The sequence below is a fragment of the Brienomyrus brachyistius genome, chromosome 10, assembly GCF_023856365.1.
Source record: "Brienomyrus brachyistius isolate T26 chromosome 10, BBRACH_0.4, whole genome shotgun sequence".
NCBI lineage: Eukaryota > Metazoa > Chordata > Actinopteri > Osteoglossiformes > Mormyridae > Brienomyrus > Brienomyrus brachyistius.
Window position 1 is genome coordinate 18,059,627 of NC_064542.1, and position 16,874 is coordinate 18,076,500.

Genomic DNA, 16,874 nt, shown 5'->3' on the forward strand with positions numbered 1-16,874 from the left:
ATTACATTATGTTACATTATATTATATATCATTATACTACAATGAATAGATTTGTTTGATTTTAATTTTCCTAATCATTTACATTGAAAAAACACTTTAAAATATTATGTGATACCTTGGGCGGAGCTTAATGGGGCTCTGTTTATGATGTCATAGGCAGTAGGGGGCGTATCCCATATTCTGATTGGTCAAGGTCGTTAAACTTTAATAGAATAAAAATACATTACTTGTAATTATAAATGTGTTGTTTTTAATTAAGTTTTAAGGAATAATAAAGCGTATAGCAGGATGAATGTAAGATATACGTCCAGCGGGGGTCCGTCTGCAGCCACGTGTTGTTGGTAGACACAAGAGTCCCGGCACTTGGCGTATTTTAAAAGAAGAAAGCACTTAAACTCATTATATTTAACTAACATCTTAAAAGAGGAAGAAGAAGAAAAACTGTAGCGGTATTTACCAGTGTTTTATTTTGTTGTTAGGTTGAACAAAGCATTTAACCAGGAAACTTGTAGGAGGAATAGTGAGACGGTAGCTGAAAGGCGAAATGAGGGAGTCCCGCAGCTCTGCTATATGCGACCGGATTGTTTGAACAATGCGGGCCAAAATGATTGTCCGAGACGGTCCGCACTTGTGCATGCGCACTGAAAACAAGCACACTCACACTTCTAATTGCTTCTCACACCCAGGACTCGCGGTTAAACAAGATGTACTCTGTAGGCACCCTGCAACAATTTGTCAACTGGCGGCCATTTTGTTTCATTGTTGCATCCTTCTCATGGGCTTATCGCTTACGACTCCAAAAGCTCTCGCGCCGACTCCCCGTTCCCCCACCGCTGCGGACATTAGCTGAACAACATGTCTAGAAATGCAATACACATGAATCCTCCATAAAAATAGGATGGCTGTGTTTTTACCGATATAAAATAGTGCATTTTGTTTAAAAAATACTCCATTAACAATACACAACTACTACTTTTACCATTTAAAACTGACAGACCCTCTTTCTTCTCTAGCTAGAAAAGCTCAACGCATCCGGTGACCTTGTTAAAATTATTGTTAAAAGTTTTATTATGCCTTAAAATATATTTAAAATATTGCATTAATAAATTCATGTAATGTATTTTATTCTTTTAAAAACCATTGATTCCAATTTGGTGCCATATGCTTTTATCCTGTAGGCCGCAGGATAGCGTAATTTCTACCAGCTATAGCCTATAAACCTACCAACCCAACCACACAGCACAATGGATCAGATTATAATTTCCTGCAATTCTCACCCGCACACCTATGCATCATTCCCTTAGAATTCTGAGAGTGCTGGCAACTTGGGCAGTTTTTATTCCATTTGGTACGTTATCCCTTGATTCTTGAGCATTACTATGGTAACATAATATGTATTATGGTGAAACATATTAATATCCGGTAGATATTTTTTTTGTTTATATTTATCCTGCATACATGAATTAATCATCAAATATTCCCCATTTTCTAATCTTTCTCTTTCTTTTATTTGGAAATGATGATGACTAAACCATGTTGAAGTTGTCCAAATGTATTTGTTCACTCATACAGCAAGACATAAGTGATGAGTATAAAGGATGTCAGTAAAAGTCATTCAGCAAAGTGGTCCGAGAGACCGAGCGAGACCCCAGTTCTCTGGTAGCAGACCTTACTGCACACTTGGGGCAGTAATGCTGGCTGAGGCTGGGATAGAACTCGAGCTGCCAACCGCAGCAGAACAGTGCATACAAACAGCCAGGGAACAGCTTCATTGACCAATGGAAGTAGGTGCCACAATGTACCACTGATCTCTGACACTGAAGGTCATAGACACGAGAGCCATGCCAAATGCCCATGGCCTGGCTGGGGATGCTGTGGGGCCAGCCATGAAGTGAGTGCATAATGTAAACATCAGGCCTGTCAAGCAAGTTACTGTGTCTGTGCGCATGGGTGCATGTCTACACGCATGTATGTTCCACGTGTGAACGCGTCACTCTGGCTATTTGATCCGGCGGCGGCAGACATACAGGCCATTGAAGGGGTGAGGTGAGGAATGAGTCAGACAGTGAAAAAGAGAGTAGGAAAAGACAAACGTAAGAAAGGAGGATAGCTAAGCTTTGGTCCTCTCACAACACCAATATCCAACCACCCGCATTACGGCTTGGAACATGCGCCGTTTTTTTCTGGCACCTCTGTTTGCGACACGAAAGATGGACATAAAGGGACAGCAGCCACTGATCACGTCACACGCACCTCATCATCCAGCCTCAAATCCATTTGAAGCACATGATCTCAGATACCTGCTTAATCCCCCCACCAACACATAAACCCCACAGCAGGACTCGTAAATGAGAGCCAGGCTTCCATAAGAACAACCCAGGGTTAGAAGAACATAGAAGATCCAAGAAGACCGGGTTTCATTACTGGCCCAGGAAAGGCAGAGGGGGCTCTGGTTAGGCATATGCTAATGATTTATGACTGGGGAGATGACCCAGAGGACTCAGGAATCATAGGAGAGGAGTCTCACCCACGTTGACGATGAGCTTGACCCTTCCACTGTCCAGTTCCAGCCGCAAGATGTCAGTGGACTCCTTGGAGGTAGTGGCCATGAGAAGGCCGTAAGCTCTCTGGGACATGAAGCGCAGGCTGACATCCTCAGCCTCCGTGTGCATGGTGACTGGCATGATAATCTTCAGGTACATGCTGCCATCATAGCTCAACACGGTGGCCTCTGCAATGGCGAGAGTGAGTTATCCTTCACCAACTACACACTGCAACATTGCATTTCCTGTTCTACAGCAGCATGCAAGCTCAGCACCTCTGTGATAGCGAGTGTGAGTTTTCCTCCACTAACTACACATTGCAACATTACACTTACTCTTCTACAGCAGGAAGCATGGAACATTTGAAATTCTACTTCAACAAAAAGAAGTGTACCATATATGGAAGGCGCAGTAAAAACACACAGGATACTACAGGTGGCATCATTCATATATTTTTATATATACCATAAAATGATATTTACCTCTAAATTAATGCCTACAGTACCTTTTTTTCAGATGCAGAACAAGCTAAGCAGCTAATAACAAAGGTTAACTGCAAATGCTGAGTTTACACAGCGGGTCTGTTTCCTGGTGTTTGTAACTGCATGGTGTGCAGTTGTGATGGATGACAATTCACTCTAATTCCTTGAATACGTAATAAGTGAATGGATGGATTAATGACAATCAAATAATCATCCTTTACATCTCCCTGCAGTACTTTGCAGCCACAACAGATGGCAGAAGAGTATAAGAAAAACCATCATTACGACATGCAGTATATTTTTAAAAGGCATGCTTCAGTTATTTAACTGAGAAGTGAAGAGGAGAAATCCCACCCACCCAGAAGCACTCTAGTCACATCTGCACAGACAGACTCACCTCCCGATGCGAGTGCATATGGGAAAACATCACCACACCAAATCTCATACTAGTTCAGATTATGACATGCAATACTTAAAAACAGCAGTGGAGTCTATAGATCAGGGGTCTCCAACTCCAGTCCTGGAGGGCTACCATCCAGTAGGCTTTCTATCCTTCCTGGCTTCCGATGAGCCACACCTCTTCTCAGGCAAATATCAGGAACAGGTGTGGCTCATCAGAAGGTAGGTAGGATAGAGAACCTACTGGACGGTAACCCTCCAGGACCGGAGTTGGAGACCCCTGCCATAGATGATAACACAATGCCAAACCAACAGGATACGTTCCTGTGTTACTCCATCCCACTACTGCCGCCAGGTCCCCCCAGCTTCGGTATAGTCGCACTTGCTGTCGCCCTCACCCGTCTCACAGTTGGGACCCAGGAAACCGGTGCCCGTACAGTCACAGACGTAGCGGTTCCAGCCCTCTCGGCACAGGCCACCATTGGTGCAGGGCGACGTGCTGCACTTCCTGTGCAGCTCTCGGCTGCAGAAGCTGCTCACACCCTGTGCGCTCTGGATCTCGGCCAGCCGGCGCACATCCTGGCTCTTGCCGTCGATGAAGAGGTCACGCATGCAGCCCACGTAGCCGTAGTTGAGGGCTGCCGACCAGACCTCTGACGGCAGCATGAGGCTGGTGCGTGTTTCTGGCAGGCCCCCCAGAAGAATGGGGCTGTTCAGGTCCAGGATTTCGCTGCCCTCATTGCAGCTGAAGGGAGTAGTACGACTGTTCACAGAGATGGAGCCTAGAGCAGATAGGCAGCGGCCCTCAGGTCTACAGTGCCTTGCAAAAGAATTCATCCCCTTAGTGTTTGTCCTGTTTTGTCACATTACAAGCTGGAATTAAAATGGATTTTTGGGGGGGGGGGGGGGGGGGGGGTTAGCACTATGTGATTTACACCACTTTAAATGTGCAAAATATATATATTTTTTTGTGGCACAAACAATAATTAAGATAAAAAAAACTGAAATCTTAAGTGTGCATAGATATTCACCCCTTTTGCTTTCAACCCCCTAAATAAGAGCTGGTCCAACCAAATAACATTATAAGTCATAATTAGTTGATTAAGATCCACCGGTGTGCAATCTGTGTGTCATGGTCTGTCACATAACGTCTGTATAAATCAACCTGTTCTGAAAGGACCCCGACTATGCAACTGTTATGAACTGAGGCGGTTCGGCGGCATGGTGCGGGCAGGAACAAATGTGGGCAGCCCACTAGTGGCTCACGGTCAGACCAACGGGGATTTAATAACAAACAGAAACAAGACACTAGAAAAGCTTATCAACCAAATACAGACCACGAGGGGTCAAAAGCGAAAGGGGATAAACAAAAACTAATTACAAATGGGGTGGGCAAGCAGGACATATAGCAAACAGCAACACTACAACCAACATTACTTCACTGACTACAACAAAACTCAAAGAACCACTAGGGAACTAAACGGAGGCAGGGACTTAAATACCGAGGGGTAACAAGAGTAACAAAGGGCAGCTGATATCAGTCAAAGAAGGGTTGGGAAAACAGGACACAGGTGAAACTAATGAACTTCAGGGAACTAAACAGGAAAACTAAGAACTAACAAAGAAATAGGAAAAACAGAATCTAACGTTGGGAGTAACAAAACCGAAACAGAGCAAGAAACCAAAACCGAACACAGAATCACAGGAACTAAAGCTGATGAAACCAATGAAGCACTAGGGAACAATACAAAAAACAGAGGGGGTGGGATTTGATCACAAAACAGAAGGGTTCACAGGCAGGTGCATGCTGAACAAGCCGAGCCACGGGGCCAACAAGGAGCAGGGAAAAACACAAAGACTGACAACATGAGGGACGGGATGACCAGCAGCCGCTGGCCAAACAGGGAAGGGACACAGGTTGGAACAATAAGAGCTGACGCTGACAGCAACACTACTAAGCAAGCAACATGAAAACCAAGGACCACCATCAAGTCCATTATAGGAAAATTAAAATAATGTAGCAGCACCACGAACCTGACGGGAGAAAGCTGCCCACCAAAACTGACAGACCGGGCAAGGAGGGCATTAATCAGAGATGCAACAGAAAGACAAGATAACACTGAAAGACCTGCCAAGATCCACAGTGAAGATGGGAGTATCTGTCCATAGGAGCACTTTAAGGCATACAGTGCACTCCACAGAGCGGGGCGTTATGGAAGAGTGGCCAGAAAAAAGCCATAATTAAAGAAAAAATAAGAAAACACATTTGGAGTTTTCCCAACATTATGTGGCAGACTCCTCAAATACAGATTTAACTCAAATAATAAGTCAGATTTAACTTTTTGGCCATCATGGGCAACGTTATGTGTAGCGCAAACCCAGCAGTTCCCCAGAACACCATAGCCACAGTGAGGCATGGTGGTGGCAGCATCATGCTGCATGGATGTTTTTCATCTGCAGGGTGAGGCAAGCTGGTCAGGAAAGATGGATGGCACTAAATACGGGGCAACTCTTTAGGAATACGATCGGCCAGCGATTTCAGACTGGGATGAAGGTTCACATTCCAGCTAGACAATGACCCTAAACGTTCTGCTAAAACTACACTGGAGTGGTTTAAAGGGAAACACTTATTTGTCTTGGAACGGCCTAGCCAATGACCAGACCCCAGTCCATTTGAGAATCTGTTGAATGACTTGAAGATCGTTGTACACTAATGCAACCCATCTAACTTAAAGGAGTTTTACCTTGAGAAATGGCCAAAAATCCCAGTGGCAAGATGTGCTAAGCTAATAGAGACATACCCCAAGAGACTTGCAGTTGTAATTGTAGCCACAGGTGATGCTACAAAGTATTGAGTTTTGGTACCTATGCACACTGAAAATTTCTGCTTTTTTACCTTAGCTTTTGTTTGTGTCACAATAAATCATGCACTTTTAAAGTAGTAAGCATGAGGTGTAAATCAACTGCTGCTATAACCCCCAAAATCCATCTAATTTCCAACTTGTAATGTGACAAAACAGGACAAATACCAAGGGGGATGATTACCTTTGAAAGGTACTGCATGATGTCCTTACTGTCGTGCCATTACCTTTGTCCAGAGCAGCATGCGGAGCGTTAAAGATAGACTGATAACTTCATACTGAGCACTTTCAACAAACCAGTGCAAATAGTGTAAAGTGTGCTTTGTTTAAGATGTACATGTACATTCATAAAAATGTATATGTATATCTCAGGATATGTTGTCTAAGTATGTATGTTCTTATGCATGTGCAAGTGTACTGGGAGGTGACATACTGATAGACAAACACAGACAACTGGAAGTTACAGGTGGAAACTTCATCTGATTCACAACTTTTAAATTGTCAATTAAACTTAATTCAGAGGGAGGGCAAGGCTGCACGTGGAATGAGATCTCAGGTGAGGTTATACAAGAAGTCCATCTGTGTTCCTACTCATACGTCATGTCCACTGGTTCACACTGGGTCATGTGAAAAGTAAATCACAGTAAATACAGCAACTCAAAGCAAATGCAAGCCAAAATCGTTTTGTGTGGAGACTTACATTTAGAGATTAGCTTGTAAGTGGAAGTTCCAAAGTAAGGCAAATATTATGACCCAAAAATCAATTAGACCGACAGAGAGGGGGCAACGGCAGTGACAGATGCGGAGAGGCAGACTGAGAAAATGAGGCCTTACCCTTGCGACCCTCCCTCTGGAAGTCCACGTGACACCACTCTCCGTCACTGACTTTCCTGTTGCTGGTCTTAATCTTGATGCTCCCAGACCCCATGTCCATGAGCAAGTAAAGGTAGCCATCCCGCAGCTCGATGGCCAGGTAATGGGTCTTCGACTCCCGACCCAGGCCCTGGGGCCGGCCATGGCTGAAAAGCAGCAGACCGTTGGGCTCTGTGGTGCGGAAGTCGAAGGAGATGGTGCCTGTGTTCTTGGTGTTCCATTTAGGCAGGGCGATGTATGACTCAGGCGTCTCGAAGGTGACGGGGTCCAGGGCAGCCACATCCTCGCAGCGGAACAACAGGTCTCCATGCACGCTGATCTTGGGGTGCCGTTCAATGGCCAGACGGGACAGCTCCAACTTGAAGTCATTGTTCTTGTACACCACCTGCAGAAGAATGACAATGTGTCAGAGGCTGGCTGTCCTCATCATAGGCACTGTGCCACCCTCTGTGGGGGTGTTGCTGCAATTCTAACACATCTGATGCCTCATTTACCATAACTTTTTATAAACTAGATCATGAAAAAATGCAAAATGAATAAAAATATGTATTAAAAAATTTAGATTTATAAAACTTGATGTACACACATATGTACAGAATTTCTCCTTTATAAATTGGAACTGTCTTGTAAATGTACAAGATCCTGCTCAGTTGCTACCCACACATAAATGGTCAACGCTCATATAATATGCAAATCAAGCCTTTCTGATTTTGAAATTCGACAATAGAAACTAAAACTGGATTCATTTGGGACATCAGTGCCCAGTGCCCCAGCTTGGTGATGCAACTGAATTTCGGGCTTGGCATCACACAAAATATGGCTAAAGTCACCACCCTGTTATTAATATTTGATGTGATTAAGGCACACACTTCTGCAATGTTTACCAATGTTTAGTACTGATTTTAAAAATCCATTGACATTTTAGAAAGAAAATTACTCCAAAAACAAATGATTAGCCCTTTCCTAAAACTTTACTATGGCTTTACAAAACATGGAAAAGACACCAATTAATATTACTCTGATGATATTAATTGCCATATACCCTTATAAGTAATATGAGGAGCTCTCCTGCATTGATGCTAAAAATTAAGTAGGTGGTCTTCCCATCCATTACAGGCAGAGACAGCAATGATAGCTCACTTTCTTCTGTATGGTAAATGCAGGAAATATACCAGACTGGACAATGGCACAGCAATTGAAACGTCAAAGAAAGCTTGAGTTAGATTGTGCAGCAATAATAACAAGAATAATTTCCTCCATCTCCTTCTCCTTCCGCGCGGTTTTTGCTTCTTGATTCCCCTGTGATAAGCTGCAGGCTTCATCGCTGCGCCTCTCTCATCACTTCAAGCCCCCTTTAAGAGCCATTTCAGGCTTAATTGCAGTCATTATAGATCCCCAGCCCACTGAAGTGCAGGAGAGAGAGAAAAGTCCCCCCCCCCCCCCCCGCCACAGTTTTCCTGAGAGGGGGCTGTCTGTGTGAAGCCTGTGTAAGTAAGGCAATGGCCGGTGAGTGACAGACACATTTGTGTACCTTCTGTTCCCTTTGGGGGGAGTGCTGTCTCCATGAACCTGTCCTGTCTCTGTTTGGCCAGCTGATGTCACTGCTGTGAACAACCTGGAGATTAACACGCTGAAGACTGTGGAGATGACAGTGGACTTTAGGAGGCAACGTCAGTCACTTCTTCCTCTCACCCTATCCACCAACCCTGTGGCAACGGTGGAGACCTTCAACTTTCTGGGAACAACCATTTCCCAAGACTTGAAGAGCCCAACATCAACTCCGTCCTCAAAAAGGCCCAGCAAAGGATGTACTTCCTGCGGCAGCTGAGGAGGTACGGTCTGCCGTGGGAGCTGCTGAGCCAGTTCCACCCTGCTGTCATTGAGTCTGTCACTGAGTCTGTCCTTTACTCGTATATCACAGTGTGGTTTGGAGCAACCACTAAACAGGACAAGGGAGACTGCAGCGAACAGTGAGGGCAGCGGAAAAAAATCATCGGTGCCCCCCTGCCCTCCATCCAGGACTTGTACTACACAAGGACTAGGAAACGGGCAGATAAAATCATTGCAGATCCGTCACACCCTGGACACAATCTTTTCCAGCTCCTCCCATCTGGCAGGTGCTACAGAACTCTGTATGCAAAACCCACCAGACATAGGAGCAGCTTCTTCCTTCAGGCCAGCACTCTCTTAAACAGCTAAGCTGTGTCACCTGCCTTCTGTCAATTTTCCCCCCTTAAACTCTATTTGCACTCAGCCTCGCACCTTATACTTGTACAGTGTTGCCCATGTGTGTATATATCAAATTTTATATATAATGTAATTTATTGTTTGTACAGTGTCATTTATTGTCTGTGTACTAGGGAGTCTCCAGCAGCCGGAACCAAATTCCTTATGTGCCCCAGCACACTTGGTGAATAAAGCTGATTCGGATTCTGATTCTGATCTGTTTTGCCTGGCCTAGCACACAGCTCCCATATGCAACATCCAAAGCAGGCTTCATGACGAAAATGACAATCACAATTGCGGTGCATATTATGGTGCTGCGGAGTGAAGCATGAAACAGGCCTTAATATTTCTGTGGTCTGGCCCACACAATGTGCACCTGTTCTTGGATGTCTCATTGACAATAAAGAGAAACAATATTTAATTAATGTACAGGTTTTAGGAAAACATGTTTAACAAATGGCGTCATCATTTTACATTTTTGAAATGCATGAAGAAACCTTGCATTCGAAATCTTTTGGAATGTCTTGTTTGAATGTATGTTGAATGGTTCAACTATGTCAGAAAACTATGGTCAGAAAAACCAAGTTGGGAATGAGGTGCAGCATTGTGAGTATTGCGAGTTTGTAAAGACCAGGTCCAGTTTGCTCTAGCCTCTTCTTGGGAATTTCATGTGCTAATAGAACTTGGGAAGATATTTCTTTAGTTTTGATGATAAAAGTGATAAAAGTGATGAAAAAATAATCAGGATGTGCTGTTTGCAGCTGACCAACAGCCCGATAAAACACACACAGAGCCTCCTTAGTATTATAATTGAGTATTATACATTATAATGTATGTATACAGTTACTATAATCACAGTGGTAAACTTGTGGCGAAGGTAAAAAGATTGGAACTTTAAGGATTAAAAATTACACCATTGGTGAGCATTGGCTTCACATTACTGCAGCATGTCTGCAAAATTCTTTGTTGTCATAGACAGACAAACCTCCTCCAAAGGCCTCCAGATGATGAAGCAGCTCTGTCCACTCAGAAGGCAGTTAGCCTGTCTAGTGCATAAGTTAGTACTTAACCCTCTGAGGTCTAGGGATAGGGAACACACTTTCACAAATGCGGTCAGGGCCCTGCGATATATTTATTTTGAGCTTAGCTAGGCTTTGTAGTACATCAGCTTGAGTTACATACAGAACTGTAGATTTTAGTCATTGACGCTGGATTAGTAATAAGAGTCGGTATGTTACTCGTATCCTCTATAGTAAATATATCAAGTGAATATATATCAATTTCATTTTCAGTTATAAGACCCTTACTATCCTCCAGATTAGTGATTTCAGCTTTTAGAGCCTTTTTGGAGTTAAAATATTGTCCTCACATGTCCTGAGGATAATCAAGTCAAGCACTTTGGCTGAGAAACTGCTGGTTTTCTTCTACTGCTCCTCCATTGAGAGTATTCTGGCACACTGTATCTCAGCATGGTATGCCAGCTGTTCAGCTACAAACAAAAAAGCTCTTCAGAGACTTTTCTATGTAGCACAGACCATTATCGGCTGTCCTCCATTCTCACTGGAGGATGTTTTTAGCTCTCACTGCATCAGAAGAGCCACTAGTATCAGTAAAGACTCTTCACATCTTGGTCACTACCTCATCTGAACCTCATCTCCTCCTGAGATTAGCCCAACCACAGTGGTGCCATCTGCAAATTGAATTAAGGTATTTGTGGGATAAGTGGGAAGCTTCATAATGCATTACAATTATCAGAATAAGACTATGGATGCTTTGCACTGCATTTTGAAGGTAACTATAGTTGCATTATAGATAAGAGTTTCATGAAGCATTCATAATGCATAAACATAGCAATAATGCTATGAATGTGTTCATAGATTCTTATAGACATGACATTTGTAGTGTTACCCAAATCTTTAATGTTTTTGAATATTTCAACTTTATTTTATGTAATAACCAAATAACAATCTGTATAATAAGACGTATGTTTTGTGTTAAATTCCATCAGCAGTTTTGTCTTTTTTCACACCTCCTGTTCTGGATTTGATGAAATCAAGTTATTATAGAAATAAATCATGATCTACCTGGGGACATGCAATTAATTGAGTGTCTGTCAGTTCTGATATATCCAGATGAAGTTGGAATATGCTTGGTCAGCCCAGTCTTTGTACTCCTTCCGCCACGCTCTTACACATGCACTGTGCATGTGCACTGTGGCTTAGGATTGCAAGGACATGCTGCTTCAAATGAACCCATATTTTCGCTCATTTTACCTGGAACTATTGTTTTTCGATCGACTAATCATTTAGCTTAATTGCTTCGCCCACTGGGCATGTTGATAAGGCAATCTAGCGTAACGGTAATGAACCTTGTGTTTATCACAGGAACTACACTCACATCTTTCAGACAGCCCATGAAGTTGTTGCTCACTGGAGAGCCGGGCAGGTCTGCAGTGTTGGGACTCCCTCCAATGTAGAAGAAGTCATCGGAGCCCAGCATGGTGTAGTCCTCCTGCGTGTACCCTGTGGTGGTCAGGATCCCATCCACTGATATAGTGACCTGAGGAAGCCAACGCCGAAAGAGAGGGCAGAATTTGGAGGGAAATGAAAAACATGGATTAACACTCTGAAAAGCAGCTTTGGCTATCCCTTACTGAGGTCTTATCCAAAATGCTCCTGAGAGAGTCAAACTCAGGGAATTTTTCACGAGTGCAGTTGGCAGGTTCAGCCACCAGGAGAGGCTGTTTAAGTCTGAGATACTGCAAACATTACATATAATGAAATGTGTGTATTAGTAGATTTTTTTGAGAGTATTTCACTATACAGTTGCAGAGTATATATTAAGATAATTACATTTCCCTAAATTATCTGAAATAGAAGTCATTGATGGATTTTTAATATTATTTATAGTGGATTAAGTCTACAGGTATACATTTTATTTAGCATTTTTTGCCTTAGGATTTTGAAAACAATATAATACATATCAGGTATTGGGTTACCTTCTATACTTTTATATTTTATGTACTTTTACATTTTAAAAAATTATTAATCTGGCCTTGTGTATTAGCACATATGAACATCTTTATGCTGACGATACACATAAATGATTCAGTTTGAGTGGTAAAGAGTTAAGAAACAAGTATAAAAATGTAACACTGCAAAATATGTTAAACATTATAACCATTTTCAGCTCAAAATATGCAGCAATAAATATCATTACCTTTTTTAATATATTTAATATAAAATGGTTGAGTTAAGCCATTTTTCTTTTGAAAAGGAACTCTGCTCATTAACCAAGCAGCAATGAAAGATTGAAAACTATAATACAGGCACAGAAATATAACCATCTTTCTTTTGATTGAAATTTTCCTTTGTGCGTTCAAATGAACAGAACAATAGGTATCAAATCAGCACAGCTATGAAATACAAAAGAAGAAACATTAATTGTAACTACTGATACAAATTTGTTTTATGATTTTAAAACTGTAAATGGTGGTAAGCATTACAGTTCTTTGAGTGTCTGCTGACTCCAATAATATTTTACCCAAAATGAGAAAGAAGAATCATTCTCATTACACTACAAATTTTAACTTTACCCACGACAAGATATTGTGCAGCTGAATTAGAACAAAAGATATCAAATACAGCAGGCATAAGAATCGAAGAAGCAAATTCGGTAGAGATGCATATCTAGTTTCTGGTTCGTTATAGAAATTTGACTCCTGAATGTTCTGAATTAGGTTTATTAATTCAGAAAACATCTACTTTGCCATTGTTTAATTCTGCTATGTAATTCTAAGAGTTTATAGGAATTGTTTAATAAAAAATTACAAATTTGAAAGTCAAGTTGAATTATTTTGTATTATTTCTATGACTACAGCAATGTTATGATGAAGAAGAACAGGGTAGAACTATGGGAGGGAGGTTTTGTCTGATGAGCATGTGGGTGTGTTTTAAAGGGCCGCAGCTAAAGGTACGTCCCAGCACAGGGGCCAAATGTCCTGGTAACTGCACTCTTGAGAAATTGCCCCAGTGATTCTCCTCTGTACTTTCCCCTGAACGGGGCAACACATTTTTATGTCTGGTGCTGCTAAATATCCTGGGGGAATGAGGACATATTGCAGTGGGGAAGGTGGTGGTGGTAGTGCTGGGGAGGCGGGGAGAGGGGGGGGCTTATCCTAACTCCAGGTGTTCAGGTGGTGGGAAAGGGCCTCGTGTCTTCAGTATGGCCAGTGCAAGGTCCTGGCAGTCTGCTGCCGGAGCAGGCATGTGTGGATGTATCTGGACCCAAGGACTCTTCACACCTGCAGAAAGATCTCACATTCTCTTTATCATCATAGAAGAGCTTTGGCATAGCTGGGGCCGAATCATTGTGCTACACAAAAACATCACCATAATAATTATCCTAAATTCAGAGACAAGCTTGAAACTGACTAAATCAGATCTACAGCTTCCAGACGTATTCCTGGAACCATGTGTCCTGGATGACTGGATACTTCATAAATAATTTACTAAACAAACTCTGCAAGCCACTGGCCACCTGAGAGAATTCCATCACTAGACAAGAGGATTAGCTCTCTCCGGCATGATCCAGGAGGTTCAGGAGGAGAGTGAGCAGCCTCACGAAACCGAACAGCAGGAGCTTCGGGATGTGCTCTCAAGGGGTGCCTACCTTCACTGACAGCCCATGGCCGACGTCCACGCCACAGAATACACGTCACATACAGTACACAGAACTTAGAATGCAGCCAGAAAGCATTTACTGGCATGATTTGCACCACACCCCTCAAATTTATATCTGCGTTCGTGTATTTATGTTAATGGTAAACGATAATGCCGTAACCATGGAATGCGTGTTTTGTTAGTGTTTAACCATGAGTGTTGTTTAAATTGTTGTCTTCTATGTTTGTGCTATTGCTATTAAACCTATAATGGCTGTTAATGGAGCACCTTTCATTTTCAAAGGGCTGTCATCTCCTTCATTAAAATGACACACACTCACCACAATATGATTTTTGCTTTCTGTAGGTGGGCCTGCTGTATTATATATAGCATTCCATATTGACTATCTATCACCTCCGTAACCCCCCCCCCCCCCCCCCCATACGCACACACCCAAATAGTAATATCTTTTGTTGGAATGTTTGTCGCTTAATGCACTTATTGTAATGTGATGACTTGTAGGGTTGTTTTTTAACAGTAAGATGGTAAACTTCATATGTGTTCTTGTCAAATAAAAATGTTTTGTTACCGCTTTACTTAAGGCCATTTTTTAGTTATTTATAAAGACATTCATAACAAATAATAATGCATTTCTAAATCATTATAAACATGGCTATAAATATTTATCAAAAGGCATAATACATTATAGAGATGCGTACTATTGCATGATGAATGCATTATGAAGCTCTCATCTATAATGCACTATATATGCCTTTATAATGCATTATAATGTTCACTATAAGCATTAATGATACTTTGTACTACATTATAAATGTATCTATGGCGCATTATAGACGAGAGCTTCACAGAGCACTCATAATGTATAATAACATGGTTAATCTGTGTTAAGTCTTTATATATTTTTGCCATATTTAGAATGCCTTAAAAATGCATGATAATGCATCATAAATGTTTTTATAAATTGCTAACACCATGGCCTTAAGTAAAGTATTACCATTATTTTTCTTTATAAAGATAAGCTTTGGTATTGCAAAAAAAAAAAAAAAGTCTTGCAATACTATCTCATTAGCTATATTCTCACCAATCTTCCTTGCAATCAAAAGAAATCAGAAACACACACACAAAAACCTCCCCCATGTTGGGGTCCCTCCCCGTCTATCACATACACAGTAAACCAGTGGAGAGCACTGGCCTGCTTTGTACCCAAGAAAATGGTAGAAAGCTGAGGTATTCAGCACTCAGAAACGAAGCCCAGTCTTAAGCAAAAGAAAGGTTATTATAAAGGGATTGAGGTGTGGTTCAGTGGGTTAAGCCTGTGTCCCGGTCACATGTTCAAATCACAAAGTCAGCAGAGGAATGTTGCAGCTCGGTCCTTGAGCAAGGCCTTTAACCACAGTTGCTCCTGGGAGCTACTGATTGCATATATATCTGTCCTGATGTTGCAAACTGCACGTCTGTGCAGACTTATCAAGTAACACAGCAGACCCTAACAGACAGGTTGGGCTCAGAGCTGTCCAGTTTGAATTACCATCATCAGAGTGCAAGGCAACAATAAATATGAATCTTACAATACCTACAACAACAAAAAACAATGACTATTCTAAGAATAACAAGGTCGATTCTCCTATGCATTAAAGTTAGAAAAGTACATCTTTTTTTTTTACTTAAGTGCATTCTCGCATTCACTGAACTCTGGGCTTTACACATGCTTAGGCTAGATATGCACTTTGAACATAGAAATACCAAAATATGGCCATGTTGCATGTAAATGAGCCTTACATGCATTTTGTCACTTACTCAAGTGATTTTAATACCATTTTTCACTATCACCGCTGTATTATGTCATGTGCTTCTACATGGCCAGATGTAACATTGCAGTGTTTGCTTGAGCAGCCGGGAGAAGCCTGGACCCAAACATCAACAAAGAGGCTGCAAAGAAGATGCTGTGAGTGGAAGCCGAAATGAAGCATGCAGGCCAGCGTTCCCTTCAGGCCTGCACTTCATTTTTCTTCCAAATGTCCAATTGATTTGGAATAGGATGGATGAAATCCGACTGCAACTCACAACAAAGAAGAATTTAATCAACTGCTGCTGCATGATTCTGACAGAGATGGAGCTAGACAGCTTGACTCTAGATAAAGCTATCAAGCTAGCAGGACACAACAAGAGGACAGAACAGTGAACTCGGTTTAAAAAGTCCAGTAATGGTCTGTGCATCTATATCAACAACTCCTGCTGCTTGACTACTGCCATCATCAATAGACATTTTTGCCCTGACATAGACTTTCTGCCGCTCTAGTGCAGGCCTTTTTACTTGCCCAATGTATTCCACGTTTAAGTTGGCGCTGTGTATATCCCTCCACATGCTAACTCTAAACTAATATTAACACAACTGCAAGGAAATTCTGCTGTAACATATCTTGCGCAACTAGAGAACAAAGAATCAGGACCGGACTTCCGATTGGCTCTATAGAGAGATGGATGTGTGGAGGTGAAGCTCCTGACATTCAGTAAAGTAGATCCTATAAATATAAATCCCTTTGAAATCAACTGAACTCAAAAATGAAAGGAGGGAAAGTGCAAAGGAGTCATAAGGACGATACGACAATGAATAAACCTCAATGAAACTCGGACATGGCTACGACCGCTGAACACGGGAATGATGGGAAACGGCATTAAAGATGGCCCAGAAGCCAACGTTAATGACAAGGCACTGCTACTTTACAAAGAACTGAAAGACTTTAAACAAGATATGAGATGGGACCTGAGTGAATTTAAAAATGATGTCAAGAAAACTATGAAAGATTA

At 41.9% G+C, this 16,874-nt stretch overlaps 1 protein-coding gene across 1 annotated transcript in view; it reads right to left on the bottom strand.

Annotated features, from left to right (window-relative positions):
- LOC125750613 (neurexin-2-beta-like) overlaps window positions 1-16,874 on the bottom strand; it is a 357,714-nt gene that overhangs the window by 243,672 nt on the left and 97,168 nt on the right. The window contains exons 7-10 of the mRNA XM_049028714.1: window positions 11,782-11,943; window positions 7,120-7,543; window positions 3,823-4,206; window positions 2,528-2,731 (exon numbers count right to left, since the gene is read on the bottom strand). Of these exons, the coding sequence (XP_048884671.1) occupies window positions 2,528-2,731; window positions 3,823-4,206; window positions 7,120-7,543; window positions 11,782-11,943 (1,174 nt within the window). The remainder of the gene's footprint in view (window positions 1-2,527; window positions 2,732-3,822; window positions 4,207-7,119; window positions 7,544-11,781; window positions 11,944-16,874) is intronic.